Source organism: Strigops habroptila, chromosome 2 (genome assembly GCF_004027225.2).
Source record: "Strigops habroptila isolate Jane chromosome 2, bStrHab1.2.pri, whole genome shotgun sequence".
Lineage (NCBI taxonomy): Eukaryota > Metazoa > Chordata > Aves > Psittaciformes > Psittacidae > Strigops > Strigops habroptila.
This window is the reverse complement of record NC_044278.2, coordinates 70,688,867-70,704,292: the sequence shown is the minus strand read 5'-3', so window position 1 is coordinate 70,704,292 and position 15,426 is coordinate 70,688,867. Positions and strand designations below refer to the sequence as shown.

At 40.2% G+C, this 15,426-nt stretch overlaps 1 protein-coding gene across 6 annotated transcripts in view; it reads left to right on the top strand.

Annotated features, from left to right (window-relative positions):
* MBNL2 (muscleblind like splicing regulator 2) overlaps positions 1-11,898 on the top strand; it is a 112,630-nt gene extending 100,732 nt beyond the window's left edge. For all 6 annotated transcript variants that reach the window (XM_030474940.1, XM_030474948.1, XM_030474927.1 and 3 more), the window contains one exon: positions 8,930-11,898. In XM_030474940.1, the coding sequence (XP_030330800.1) occupies positions 8,930-9,057 (128 nt within the window). In that variant the 3' untranslated portion in view covers positions 9,058-11,898. The remainder of the gene's footprint in view (positions 1-8,929) is intronic.
* The last annotated feature ends 3,528 nt before the right edge of the window (positions 11,899-15,426 follow it).

Below are 15,426 nucleotides of genomic sequence, written 5' to 3'. Positions count from 1 at the left end.
TTAACTGCAAGGCAGAAAAGAAGCAAAGCCAAAGGATTATCCTGGGAAATGTAAAGGAATTTAAATGCAAACTTTAACCAAATATTTATTTTACTTTTAATAACATTTTTTGGTCTCTTAAGATAACATGTTGTTTCTGTGTAGATGAGGAAGACTTCTGGCAGGCTTGCATACAGAATTTTAAATCACATGCTCATATACAAGAAGCCAGTGGGAAGAAATGGGAAGAAATCTATTTAGGGTAGCTTTTTGGAAATTCCCCCTCACACACTGCTGTCCCTGTAGAGAGACTGAAACGTGACTTCCTCTGATAGCCTGCTAGATGGCAGTATCACATAACATGAGCAGAAAGCAAAGGCAAACACTTCTTTTGTATAACAAAAATCTAGACACATTTCTCTTTCCTGTTATAGACAGTTTTACCATTCTTGTCATTGAAATTAAAAAAAAATCTTATTTATGTTTGATATCTTCCTACCATATTCTTGCTTTCAATTATTCAACAAACCATGCTTTGGCAAGTTGAGTAAGTCTTTTGGGGCATATATTTATTATTTAAACATAGGAATTTTTTTCTGAGGTCAACTCACTTTGTAGGCATTTGGGGAAAACGAGTTGGCTTCATTGTGCTTAGCATATACACACAGCTCCTGTGAGTCTGGGTTTTTCCATCATAAAATTTTAACAACACAGTGCAGTGCAGAGCTCCAGATGTACTTGTCTGGGATTCTGTTCTTTGAAATAATTGCATCTGGACATCTTTAGCTTCTCCAACTATTTTCCCTTGAATTAAAGGAATAGCATATTTTTATCTCAGTGTATGATTTATTGCCCACCAGAAATGCCAGTCTTCGGCTTTGAGTGTGCAGGAAGCTGCCCATGTAACCACAGTGGAAACATATATTTGTTTATTTGTTTGTTGTACCTGTCATGACTTTTGGTCTGAGGCAGAGATTTGTTGACTTTGACTGACTTCATTTTTGGTGCAATATTATCTGCAGTGGCACACAGTAGTATATATGTCTCTCTATGTGGGAGCATTCAGATAAGAAAATTAAGGAAGCAGTAAGCAGTCAAAAGTCAGGAATATTAAGATTTTTTCAGAGAAACTATGAGTATAGTGAGTTTTATACAGCTGACACAGTGGTGTCTGATGAGTAACCTTGATAAACATAAATTTGGTACCTTTCTGTGTTTGAGTTCAGTTCTGGCTGTTGCAGTGGACCAGCTCTTGCTTGGAAGGGAGTCTGAACTGGAGCATCAGGTTTTAGGAGAAGGTTGGGTTGCCTAAAAGGAATGCCGTATGTGTAGTGGCACCCTCATCTTGCTTCATTCGGGCATGCATGATGTGTAAGAGGAAACTATAAAGCAGGGTATGTTAAAAGAAAAAACAATGCTAGGTGAGGATACCTAAGAAAATTCAGATTTGGAGGAGTAGTACACCTGCAAGGGGAATATGGGCACTTTCACAGGTAATACAGGCTTGGCCTTTCACTCCTTTGTGCTCTCAGTTCCTCTGCAATAGTAAGTCTATTCTGGCAGTTTCTAAATTTCAAGAAGGGAAGGAAAATGACCTGAAAGTAGGACGTGAAAAACACAGATGATTGCAGTAGCTCAGACTTGCTGAAAGGTAAAACTGAATGGCTGTTCAAAACAGTCACTGTACGGGTGCTCCTAAAATACTACAGCAGTATTTTTGTCGTTTCTGTGTAGTCTGTCTGCTGCCTGTGTGATTAGTTATAAATAGATTTGGGTAGAATATATTAGAGTGTATTAGGATCAATTTTTAGTACTGCATTATTTATCACTTTAAAGAAGAATAAATAAAGCCATGCTTTCATTTTTAATACAACTAGTCCTATTTCTTCAGAGTGAGTAAATACCTATTAAACTGAACTTAAGTATTATACATTATTACTTGAGTAAATACCTACTGAAGCTCATAAGCATGCTAAGGAGTTGGCAGCACAAGTTGCTTTGGACTCTCTTTCAGGATCTTGTGAATATTAAATTAGAATGATGCTCTTGAACCCTTAAGCCTTTGAGATCCTATAGTTGCCTTGATCTTTTCTTTAGATTATCATAAAGAGCTGGATTCAGACAAGGTCTTTGTCAGCTTTATGACACCTAAATGGTCAACAGGTTGGCCCTGGTAGAGGGAAAATGTGCCACCAGATCTGTCCACTTCAGCACAGACATAGAGGCATAATATCAACACATGGGACAGGCAGAACTGGGCATATTCAGATTTAGGGAAGAAAAGAGAGGATGGAGCAGGGCACCAGAGTTACCATGTCAAGGAATGGGCTGTGAGAAAGCCAAGCAAATAGAACTTCCAGCCTTTAGAAACCTGATGCCATTGTATTAGTCACTGTATGGGCAGGCAACCAAGGAGATCATCTGTGGCCTAGGCATCTCATCCATATATAAAAATCAGAGGTTACCTTATTGATGAATGTAGTAGACATATTGGGGATACATTGAATTAATGGAGAAGCAATAAGTTAAAAATCCTCCTTCACACCTGAATTGGGGAGAAGTCCACAGTCAGTGAGCAAAATGAAGAATGTTTACATTAAATCATAATATGCTGGAAACAAGAATGAGGTTTCTGGCCAATGAGAGGAAGAGTAGCCGAGAAACCAGTGACACAAGGTGGAGCTCAGTGTATTTATGAAAAGTGGTGAAGTGTTCAGCAGTGACAGCAGAGGTAACAAATTGCTTTCAGCAGGTCCCTCCAACCCTATTAGTAGTTCTTTTAGGTTTTGTTTGGGGATCTGTTTATTCAGGTTTTTTACTTTCCAATGATGTTTGCAGATTACCTTGTAGAAAGATGCTAGTATTGACACTAGTTTTACAGGAGCGCAGACTGATGACCATGAATTGTGAAAGTGGAAAGGGACAGATGAGTGAGGAGTCAGGCCTGAGGATAGATGTGTGCATGAATGTGCAAATGTATGTAGTAAAGACAAGGAAAGGAGGCTTTTGTGGCAGTGACAAGACCTGCAATGTAGTGCAGACAGTCGGTCAGGAAGGAACTTCCAAGGGGGGATTACAAGAGAGGGGGCAGGACAACAGCTAAGGTGGGACAGATGAGGCAGGTGTACCCAATCAACTTTCCACCCTAAGCACTGGGAGGAGGCAGGCTGCTTCTAATGCAAGCGAGAGTTGGAGCTGGCTCAGCTGTTGGCCAGTTGAGGACAGTGCAAATCCCATCCCTTAGGTAGTGTCAGTGGGAGATTGGAAGCTCGGGTTGGTGCTGTGTGGAGGTGCTGCTGCTGAGGCTGTGGAGAAATAGGAGGGGAAAAAGTCCATCTGTAAGGCTATATAAAAATTAAGTAAGACCAAGCATAACTGATATGATAGTGATTACTCTCAGTAAACATCTGAATATTTACTTATCCTGTTCCACTTTTGATTAAAAAAAAAAAAAAAAAAGACTTATTTATTTGGAAGAACAAGGCACATGCCACAAAAGAGCATTCTGAGAGAAAATGAAAAATAAAGAGTTGGAGGCATTTCCCAAAGGCACAGGGAAATATAAATAGTCTTGAGTTTCATGTCAAAGGGAAGAAATACTTGGTGTTAGCTTTATTTTTAGAAAGTGGGAGAAGTTATGAGACAGCCTGATATGAGCTGGCTGTCTGAAAATATCTGTCATTTTCAGTGTATACCCTAGATATATCTGACCAGTCTGCTACTCTGTGAAAAACACAAAAATAGAAAGTGTCACTGTGGAAAGATTCATCTGCCCCGACACAGGTGTCTAAAAGTTAAATACCTCGGTGTGAACTGTTTGCTGCAGACTGGTGTTTCTCGTGGAGGGGAAAAAAACATCATGAGTTGATAATCTGTCTCATGTAAAATAAGTTGCCTGAGGTAGGCTAGGAAGATGTAAAATAGGGTGACCAGCTGAGGCATACACATCTGAAATCATCTGAGGTGAATCTTGTCTTCAACAAACCGTTATGACTACATTGCTCTTGAAATGAAAGGCTGAGCAGCCTAAAATGTGTAACACATATGAGTTCATTTTGGAGGGATAAGTGCTTCGCCATGTGGGGGTCAAATATGATCTTAGTGCTCCCTTAAAATGTATTAACGCTTATAGAGCAAAATGTGATTGGGAGAAGTTATTTCAAAACTTCCGAAAGAGAAACATGTCATGTTTTCCAGCTGATCCACTGTGACAGGTCTTTAGTTGAACAAGAGGTCATGTACACTGAATTCATGCAGAATGGTGAATTTTCTGTATTCATCATTGTATTATAAATCTGAAGCTGAAAACAGAATTTAACACAGAGAGAATAAAGAAGCTTCATGAGTTGTAGCTTCAAAATAGAAAACCTCAAGCCAGAGAGTGTTCTTGAAATTCTTAGTACACAGTCGTGATTCTAGGTAATCTGTTTAAATCTGTGAACTGTATCAAGTAAAGCAGTGCACATAGTAATGTGAGTGAAAGAAAAATAGTTCACAAAAGTGGAATTTCCATGTTAATTTAAAAGAGATTCTCAATTTTTCTTTTTAAGTCTTTAGACAATAACTGGTTGCAGCCACCTTTGCTGGTGAAAATTCCAACCTGATGTCTATTTGTCTGCTGTGTGCCATGGGTCGGTAGTTTGGTGATAAGCCAAAACGATTGGCAGTGTCATCTCTCTTGGTTGTCATTCCCATGGACGACACTGCAGAACTGACCACCCTCAGGAGCAATCCTGGCTGAATTTAGGGATGTTCTGTGTTGCACAGCAGGGGCCTTAATGACCACTGTGGTCATTCAGAGGTCCTGGAGGTAAAGAGCCATGCTCTGATAGAAAAGACAGAAAGTCTTGGCATTTGGAAGCTGAAAATGTCACCTCTAAAGAGCTGAAAATTCGGAAAAGCAAATGCTTCTTGGCAGTTAGAAAGTAGTTTGCAGAAATATAGGTTCACTCTATGTGTAACTGGTTTCAGTGAGGTGTAGTAACTAGCATTGGCACAATTTTAGTGATTTTAGTCTAAAGGGTAGCCAGCTTTCTGGCGCTTTGAACAGGTACCAAGCAAGAAGGCAATGGAGAGGGTATCCTATGTCTGTGATAGCCTTGAAAAAATGCCCTGTACTGTCATTACATCTGTGAATTTCAACTGTGAGTGCCAGGCCATTCTGCTTATGCTAGAAATTGTGTTCTTATTAGCTCTCTTACTACAGCAGCAGAAGGTACGTTTTCTGGCATGTCTATATCCACACCTGTGGATCTTATCCATACAGAGCATGAGAAAATGCTTTCCCATGCTTGACCTGTAGACCTTTGCACATGGGACAATGCACATTCATTGTATTGTCTCATTTTTCAGGTTTTTTATGTGTATATATACTATGGTAAAGATGTCATACATTATATCAAGTTGTTGTGAAGTATAATGACATAATAATACCACTGCAAATACAAGTCGTATATTTGAGATACAGTTCTTCAAACAGTAGTGAACATGAAGGTTATTGGACCTATTTACAAGTAACGAGGTCACGCAAACTCTGTAGTAAGTGTTTGCAGGGATGTTCCTTCGCTGGTATGTTCTGTACAGCTGCTTTTTCAGCATGCAAGCAAGCAATGGAGCAATTAGCAGTGATGCAGACTTAGATAGCCTCCATCTTCCATCACAGTTTATTACTTTGTTTGTAGATTACACAGAAGAGGTTCACAGTGTGTTTTCCATGTAAAATAGTTCAGCATTTTATGTTTCTCTGTCAGGCACAGTGAAAAAAACAGTTGCAGAAGCTGATACATGTGTGTGTAGCTATGGCAGAGTTGTGGTATCTTTTGAGAAATAGGGTGTGAACATATAATTAAAGACTACAGGATACGTTTTACACTTTGTGGCTAAGGTTAAAAAAACATGTACCTCCTCAGTTCTGCATGTCCCCAGCAGAGAAGCTTGTTCTGAAGGAGAGATTTGAGGTTTCTTTCCTAGGAGGCCTCCTACGTGTACTAGAAATAGCTGGGGTGCGACATGCCCTAGTTACATCCCCTGCACGAGCGGCGGTGAGGACGATGTGGTGGGAGCAAGCCAGCTCTGTAGCCACTGGCAGTGGGAGAAGCATGGTGGGGAGAGCTCCAGCTGCTCCTCCTGCACCCACAGCCATGTAAACAGGACGTGCTTGTGCACAAAAGGAGTGTTTACATTGTCCTCGCTGCTTCCTGAGTTTCAAGAGGAGGGGAGAAATGGCAGGAATAGGGACAGGGGAGTGGAAGTCCTTACCTGGACTCTGCCACTTGCCAGAGGAGGGCACAGAAGGGGTCCCTGCTCTTTCATACTGCCCAGGGCCCCTTCATCCTGCCTGGCATGCTGCAGGGTGAGTTGCACTTGGGTTAATCCAAATGCCAGGAATGGTGCTACCTTTTTCCCAAGAAACAGCCTGAGATGAAGCCCTCTGCCTTCTCTGTCACAGATTTTGGGGGAATTGGGAATATGAGTCTTGTGAGGCTGTTTGACCCTTTAAGACATCTTGACATAAGGGGCAGTAATATGTCCAAGGAAGTGATTTTTCCCCTCTAACTGTGCTCTGGTGAGACCCCACTTGGAGTACTGTGTCCAGCTCTGGAGTCCTCAGTACAGGAAAGACATGGACCTGTTGGAGAAGGTCCAGAGAAGGGCCACAAAAATGATCAGAGGGCTAGAGCACCTCTCCTATGAGGAAAGGCTGAGAGAGTTGGGGATGTTCAGCCTGGAGAAGACTCCGGGGAGACCTTATTGTGATGTTTTAGTTCTTAAATGGGGCCTATAAGAAAGGTGGGGAGAGACTTTTTATCAGGGCCTGTTGTGATAGGACAAAGGGTAGTGGTTTTAAACTAACAGAGGGAAGATTCAGGCTGGATGTGAGGAAGAAATTCTTTACAGTGAGGGTGGTAAAACACTGGCAAAGGTTGCCCAGAGAGGTGGTGGATGCACCATCCCTGGAGACATTCAAGGCCAGGCTGGATGCGGTTCTGGGCAACTTGATCTAGTTGAAGGTGGCCCTGCCCATTGCAGGGTGGTTGGACTAGATGACCTTTGAAGGTCCCTTCCAACCCAAGCTATTCTATGATTCTAATCTGTCCACCTGTACAGGGAGAAAAAACCTATAGGAAAATGCAAGTTTATCCTCTCAAAAGTTGACAGATGATGTAGGCAGCTGCAGTGTCTGAAATTCTGGGGTTTTTACACCAAGTAGATTTCAGGTTGTGTCCCATTAAAGCAGACCTTAGGATCCCTTAAATACACTTGTGTGATTATGGCTAACCTAGTATAGCTAAAGCTGCTTTATTAATTACATTGCCATATTGGGTTGTAACATGCTAAAAATATCAGTGCTGATAATCTTGGACACTTCTTATTTTCAGCACAGCTATGTTCTTTGTACATGCTGTCAAATCACCATGCTGTAGATGCACCAGGGTTATCACAGGCAGGGCTTTATTATTCCAGCAAAGCTATTTCTTTGTTATTTCAATAGGAAACAGAAGATAGGCGATAAGCTAACAAACTCACAATGGGTGGAAGTTCATTAAAAATATATGTCCTTGTTGTATGCATGATGTATTTAGAAGTTAAGCCCTTTGGAGCAGCAGGTGTTTGTACAATGCCACTACAATGGGGCCTCGCATGTCACCAGATTTTCAGTGCTGATGGTAATCAAAGCTGACTCTTTGGCACGCTGGCAAGTTAGGTGAGGTCAGGGAGCTGGTAGCTGTGTACAGTTCTGATTGTGAGGTGGCTGGGCAGGGGACTAGGACAAGTGCCTCCACGCAGAGGCAACCATGTTTCTTTTTGGCAATCTGTATGTCAGAGGTAGTATGTTGCTGAAGTTATTTTCAAATCTCCTTTTTTTTTTCTTTTAAAATAAATATTGCATTAAGCAGCAGTCTAGCTTTGTAATACACAAGTACATCAAAGTGCTGTCATGACTGTCTTGTATACCACCTACAAGTACAGCTTAAAAATATGTCGAGTGCCAAATGAAACAGGAAAAGCAGGCGATGCGCTCTAATTCCTCAACTTGTGCTTAAGTCCGGAGCACAGATTAGCAATGGTGTGATAGAACACCACACCTCTGGCTTTTGACATCACTTTCACCAGCAAACATGCTGGAAATCTAGACTGTTTTCCAATACTGTGAGCAGGTTGGGTCGGTTGCTGGGCACATTGTGCCTTTAACCTTCACAGTATTGGAGGCACAGAGTTTGCATCTGTAAAATGGTCGCTTCACCCTCAGTTTGAGACGCTGTGGAGGTAAAGCAGCACAGTTAGTGACTAGCTAGGTGCACATAGGTACCATTATGATCATCCCCCTGGATCCCCTGACATAAGGAAGCATGCAAAAACCTCTCAAGTTCGCTGACCTGCAGATAATTTTTTTTGGAAATAAGAAGCTATAAAAGTGCATTGAAAAGACACTTCAGCTTCTTGAAAACACCCAGCCCAGAACATCCTTTTGCTTGTTAGTGGCATTTCACCTGGCCTCCACCATTTCCCCTGGTCATTCCTGACTTTGTGAGCTGGGGAATTGCACCAGGTACTGATGTGCTTTTCAGCTTCCTTGGGAAGTGCAGGGCTGCTTCCCCCTCCACTGACAGCTGGAGCACTGGGGTTGCACACCCCTTCTACAGCCAGCCCATTCCTTTGTGGCTTCAGTGCCATCTCTAATATTTTGATATACAAAATACCCTCTTTGTGTGCTCTCACGCACATGGGGACGTGTGTGTGGGAGAAAGATGACCAGGTTTGTGAAGCGCAAATGTCTCCCAGGCAGTGTGAGGATACAGGATGGTGTCCCATTTGGGATCTGTCCCGTTTGGGATGCTGTCCCGTATGAGCTGCACCTAAGCTTAGTTAGTCCAGCACCGGCCAACTGGGCAAACTGCTCTCCCCACATCACCTAAAAGCGCGATCACGCTTTCCTTTCTCTTAACAGATAATCCTGAAATAGCCAGCAGGAGTGGAACGGAGTGTCACGAAGCCTCCCTGCGGACGGCCAAGCACGGCTACTGTACATACTACCCCGTCTCCTCCTCTCTAGAGTTGCCACAAACTGCATGCTAAGTCAAGAATTTGTTCTTACGGACAAATCACAAACTCAAAAAGCTAGTGCTGCTATGTCATATATGAATATTAAATATGGTATGCTTACTATACTCCAACCTAAAATAGTTAACTACCTGATACCAGCTGTGATGTTTCAAGACATAAAGGGTAACATTTAGTTTTAAAGATTTTCTAAGCATAGTTTAATTCTTGCAAATACTGTCTTTTCTCCATAACTATACCTAATGGAAATGGTCCAGTTAAGTTAGTCTCGTGAGATTCAGTGTTTATGAATCTTTCGAGCTCAGCAATAATTAAGTTGCATTGGCTAAAAATTTATCCCAGTTGCAGGTTTAATTTTCACCCAAACTACAATTGGGGTTTTCCTTCTCGGTTAAAAAACTCTTGGTTTTGCTCCCCCAGCGAGTCGATTCCAAGACAGAGGAAGTGAAACACAGCCCAGTGTCCTGCACATCACCTCGCCAGTCTGAATATCTTTAGCCAGAATTCCAAAGTAAAGCACAAATTCTTTAGATGCACATGGTTGGTGTTTGACTTGTATGGAGAAGTTGCATTTGAATCATAGCAGAATAGCAGAAGAAAATTTAAAAATTTGCACAGTATGAACTTCATACCCCTTTCAATCCCCAAAAGAACAAAGTCTTGAGAATATTATTTTACGAGTATATTTATAATGTTTTTAAAAGAGACTTTGCAGAAGTGCCTAAATTTTGTCACATCAGACTTGATGAAAGTGAGCCTGATGCCAACAGTCAAATGTCACCGGAAGCGAATAATCTGTCAAACTCATGGTGAGGTTAACCAAAAAAGATCCGAGCTGTTACGAAGTAACTTCTAGAAGTGTAAAATCAAACATACATATACACACAAAAGACCAAACTAACAAAACAGAAGGCAAAAAAGAAGGCTGTAGATGAAGAGATTTGTATGATACTCTAATTTAATTAAAATTCAGTTGAGTCACTGAAACTTCATCGGTGACTTTAATCTAGGCTATTAACTGAACACTAAGAATGTAGAATGAGATTCAGTTTAATAAATCATTGCTGTATTTGCATTTTTTTTAATTGGATTATAAGATTGTAACCAGATTAGAGTGGAGAAAAAAAATAGTTCTTTTAATTGTTTTTCTTTAAAAACATATTTTATGTCACAAAAGTATGAAGATATCTTTAATACGATTATATACATGTTATATATACATACATACATATATATGGATGAAGCAGATTTTAATGTTGTTTACTTTTTTAAATACTTTGTTGATTTACAAGGTAATTATATATGTATAATTAAAATTTCATTTGTTTGATTTGAGATTTGTTTCAAGCACTATTGTACCAAATATTTCATATTTCACATTTTATATGTTGCACATGTATCACATAAATGACATAGTTTTTAAATTATTGTTTAAAAAAAAGAAAACAGGACAGCTGTTATAAGTGGATATTATGTATAATTGTTTGCAGCATAAGTTTTCTATGTGGACATTATTAGTGATTGCAGTATTTTAACTTAACCTCTTCAGATTGATTGTAAACTATTTTAAACTTTGGCAGCACTGCCTGTTCGGAACGACTGAAGGCACTAACCATATAATTATTTGTCTAGGAAATTCTTTTCCAGGCTAAATCTTGTTTGTCCGATGTCTAATTACTCTCTGTTTATATATAAAGCTGGAGATTTGATCATCCGAAAGAAAAAAATAAATAATCACAATTCGATTGTAAAATTAACATAGTGCTTGTAACGTTGCATTAGTTTTAATTTGTGGAAAAATAATGTATCTTAACTCGTTACTTTAGCAGTTAAGGTATCACCATTATATACTATTAAAACACTAATATTTGTAGACTTTCTCAGTCATAACTAGGTAGTTGACACTGCAACTTGCCTATATCTGTCAAAGTTGTTTTTATTTTTTTATAATAGTTAATTTAGGCATTTGGGTAGCTTATTGTATAATAGTAAATGGTAAATTATCCATGTTGTTTAAATATTTTATGTAGATAACTCTCCAGGACATTGTTTTGTGTGAACTTTTTATGTTTCAAAATAACTGTTATTCTATGTTTTTTACAATTAATCCAATACTCCTATTTTTTGCCCATGGATGCCGAAGCTTCAGATACATCAGGTCTTTCATCCAGACAAACTGACAGACAAAAAGAGAAAATGTATTTTTTAATAAGAGATCCACTTTCCGACTTTATGACTTTGTAATATTCCTGAAAACTGTACAAGTACAGACCTATGCTAACAGTAAGGAGGCAATTACAGAGATGTGCAAATACGTGTACAACAGATTCTGCATTTTATTTATTTATAAAGTAATTTTATAGACTATTTCAAAATTTGGGAAGATCTAAAACTATTTTTCTGTATAAATATTATTTGCCAAAACTTTGTTTATATTTTAAGAAAAAAGTCTAATGAAAATGATTAAATTTTAAATGCTTTGTTTAATTAAAAAAAAAGACAAAAAAACAACAAATAAAACCCCCCTAAAAGAACCATGAGATGGGCCAACACAGAGACAGTGAATACTGTAGCTGGGACACAGTTTCAAGTGACTGAGATGTCTCAGTGTTTATTTTCTTCAAAGGATGTACAGCACCTCACCAAAATACCTTTTTGTTTGCCTCTCTCATCCAGCATAATTGACAACATGTACTATGAATATTTCAGTAACAGTTAAAAGAAACCCCTCCATTCACTCTTTTTCAGCATATAACTACTAGTGGTCTGTTAAATAGCCATTCTATTTCTGTTGTGACGTTAAATTCTTTCACCCAATGTACAACCACTGAAATAAAAAGAAGCATTTTAAAATGAGAGTGGAGTCGGGGCCATCCTTTCTTGTGGCGCGGCTCCTGGCAGAAGGGCCTGGGGAAACAAAAATAGTCAAAAGAAAGTGGAGGAGCCCTTAAAAAGTATATTTTTTGAATTTTATTCTAATTTGGTTTATTTTTGTTGTGGGTTTGGGGGTTTTTTTGTTGTGTTATTTTTTATTTTGATTTTTTGTTTTGCCTTGCCTTGCTTTGCTTATTTTCTTTTATTTTGTTTTTTGGGGGGTTTATTTTATTCTATTTGGTTTACTTTGCTTTATTTTGTTTGATTTAGTTGTTTTTAATTTAATTTTACCTTTTTGTTTGTTTAGTTTTGTTTTATTTGCTTTGTTTTCCTGTATTTTAGTTCAGTTTGGTTTGGTTTGGTTTTCTTTGCTTTATTTTGTTTTATTCTATTTCAGTTTGGTTTGGTTTATTTTGCTTTATGTTATTTCAATTTTGTTTTGTTTGTTTTTTGTTTTGCTTTGCTTTGTTTTATTTTGTTTGATTTTTTTGTTTAATTCTACTTTGTTTTATTTTATGAGTTTAGTTTAGTTTAGTTATTTTCCTTTTTCCTTAATTGCACATTCAAGTAACAAATCCTTTAGGGCAGTCCCCAGATGCAGGACACATGCAGATGCTGTATGAAGAAGAACGTACTCTTCTCCAGCTGGAGACACGTGCCAAGGATACTACACTGCATGGCTTTATCCCCAGACAGTCCTTTCGTTCACTCTCTGCTTGCTCATGCATGCTGGGCTGCAGGCAGGCAGTGGTTATCTCAGCAGTGTGGCTCACAGATACCTAACCGTTGGGGGATTTATTTGCCAGCACATCCTCTGCATCTTCCTTTCTTGCCTACATCTCAGTATTACACCAACAAATAATCCCCGCTATCAGCCAGTTCCTCTGGGGAGAGGAGCATCACAGAGGAGTTGCATGCCCAAGGGCAGAGATCACGCAGCAAGCCAGTGACAGAGGAGGGATTAAAATGTCTGTCTTGCAGTTCCACGGTTTCTTCATGCCATCTTCTCTGATCTCTTTTCGTTAAAATACTTTAAAGAAAGGAAATACAATTCCTGCACAATCAAGAAGAGTTTGTGTCATGTTTGTATACATTTCATCGGCACGGGGCTGGATAGAAAGGAGTCCAAGGTCACAAGTGATGTGAAAAACCGCAGGTCAACCAGTCAATTTGGACATATCCCAAACATACTGAGCCAGAAGCCTGCTGAGAACAAGCATGTGGGATGGAGAGGAGATACAGGGATGACTTGCAGGGACAGAGAAGGACTGGAGCATTACAGGGCTGCAAGGGCACGGTAGAGTAGAAGCAGCAAATGATTCAACTCCTAATGATTCAGGAGCAGACACCCTGACTGTTCACACTTTCTTGTGCTAAACCCCACCCTGGACAGCTGTCAGCTGCCAAGAAGAATCAGGACATGTTGATTCTGTTGCGTAAAATCTGCTTTGTTTCTTGTCAACTTTGCCACTTCTTTGGCAGTGGAGAAGTGCTTGTGGGAGCTGTGAGCTTTCAGGAGCCACGCCAAACTGGAGATCTTTGTACACCCCTGTGTGTGGAGCACACCCCCTCCAGATAATGTCAGTGTTTCCAAAATGAAGCAAGATACTTCTAGCAGAGAGGCTTTAGAAACCTTTGGTATTCCCCTCACGAAGCACGTCCTCACAGACAGACAGTGGCTATAGCTTTCATGCCAAAGCCCCTCACCCCAGGCCAAGCGCTGCGGCAGCATCACGTTGCTCAACATCAGCCTTCTCTAGAGCAGACCAGCCAGGTCCACATTCACACTGTTTCTCTTGAGTATCTCCTCTGGCCCCACATGGTGTAGTTATGACCATAAGGCATAATTATTATTTTCAGCATGTTTTGCTTGGGTTTTAGTTCAAAAGTCTGAAGTAATCTGAGGGCTGGGTTGTTTTTCTTCTTGCAGCCCACTGGAGTTACTAGCATGAAACAAAAGGGGATGTGACATTTGAGGCATCAGAGCCTGCTGGGATAGCTTTGCATGTCTGCATACAGCAAAGGAAACCAAAACTGGTTCAGCCTTGTCTATGCTGCATTTTGGGAGTGTCTGTTGAGCAAGTGGCTGAAAGAGCAGCTGTGTTTTGTTTCAGGAAGAGTTATTTCACTCCAGGAGAGAGCCTGGAACACCCCAACATTTCTGTACTAGGGGTGATGCTGGAAAAAGGACTTGAGGGCAAGGCTGCCTGACAGTGTGGGCACTGTGTCTTCTGCTGGTGGCATTTATTGCATGAATTCAAGGGACCCAAAAAAATGCCTTGCCTGGAATTGCTAAAAACCTTCCTTGGCATCATATCACATGCATACCATGCTCTTTATGCCTGCGATCATTACTCTAGCCAAGCCTTTTGTCGAGTGACCTGCCTTTTTAATGTCACATAATGGACAGTTCTGGAGGCTTTTTGCATGGTCAAGATGATTTTTATTGTGCGAGGGCAATACCATCTTCACTGTTGCATTAAAGCAACAGTGGCTCACAGATACTATTACTGGTATGTAATGTATTGGAGCAAATAGTGATAGGTATAGGATATATAGTTAGATTATCTGTGAGTGAATAAATTAGAGAAACATCTTATAAATTCTTGCTCTTCTAATTCTGTAATTATAGAAATTACAGAAATTGTAGAAAATAGAGCATATTTCATTACATGAAAATACCTTCTGTTGTAGCAGGGAGGGAAACACTAAGAGATGTGAGAGGAAGATATTGGTATGAGCTGCTTGTGCAATGTTGTGTTGCAGTTGCATTATTTCACCAAAGCTTCTTACAGAGTGAGGAATATATGCTTGGCTTTATGATTTAGGAAAATCACTACAGGAAAGACGCCCTGTTCCTCTCATCTTCAAAGAGCTGGATTTGGATACTACTTGTAAGGGAAACAAATTCAGGTGAGTGTCCTCCTTAGTCTAATTGCCACAAAACAGTCAGGGTGTAGCCTGCATGGTGGGTGGTTCCTCAGAGGAACTGCTGCTGGGATGTGGTGGTGACAAGGGTGACCACAATGGTGTGAGGTTCACCTTGTAGGAACAGCTCCCAGGGATGGTCATGCAGAGGAGTTCCTGCATTAAACCTGAGCTGTGTTTACATTTGCGATGAATGTTTCTCCTTTTCACAGAGGGCTAGAGGGAGGACATGCTTTTATTTCCTTGCTCATGGTTGTAGTCACCACACTGAATACCAGCAGAGCACATTCAGAGGTGCTAAAGTTGGTAGCTGACAGCACAGCTCAGGACTGCAAGCAAACAAGTTTTTCACACTTGGAAAGCTGTTTGTGTGGGATACAGCTTTCTCTCCAAGGATGTCAGGTATCATTTGAGACACTGCAGGGTGCCTGCTTGGCCTAAAGCTGCTGCTATGGAGAAGCACAGGTCTGGATAGGTATCTTAACTCAAGTTTGCCAGCCTCATGCAGATATCTCAGATCATAGCATCACAGAATGGCTTGGGTTGGAAGGGACCTTAAAGATCATCTAGTTCCAACCCCCT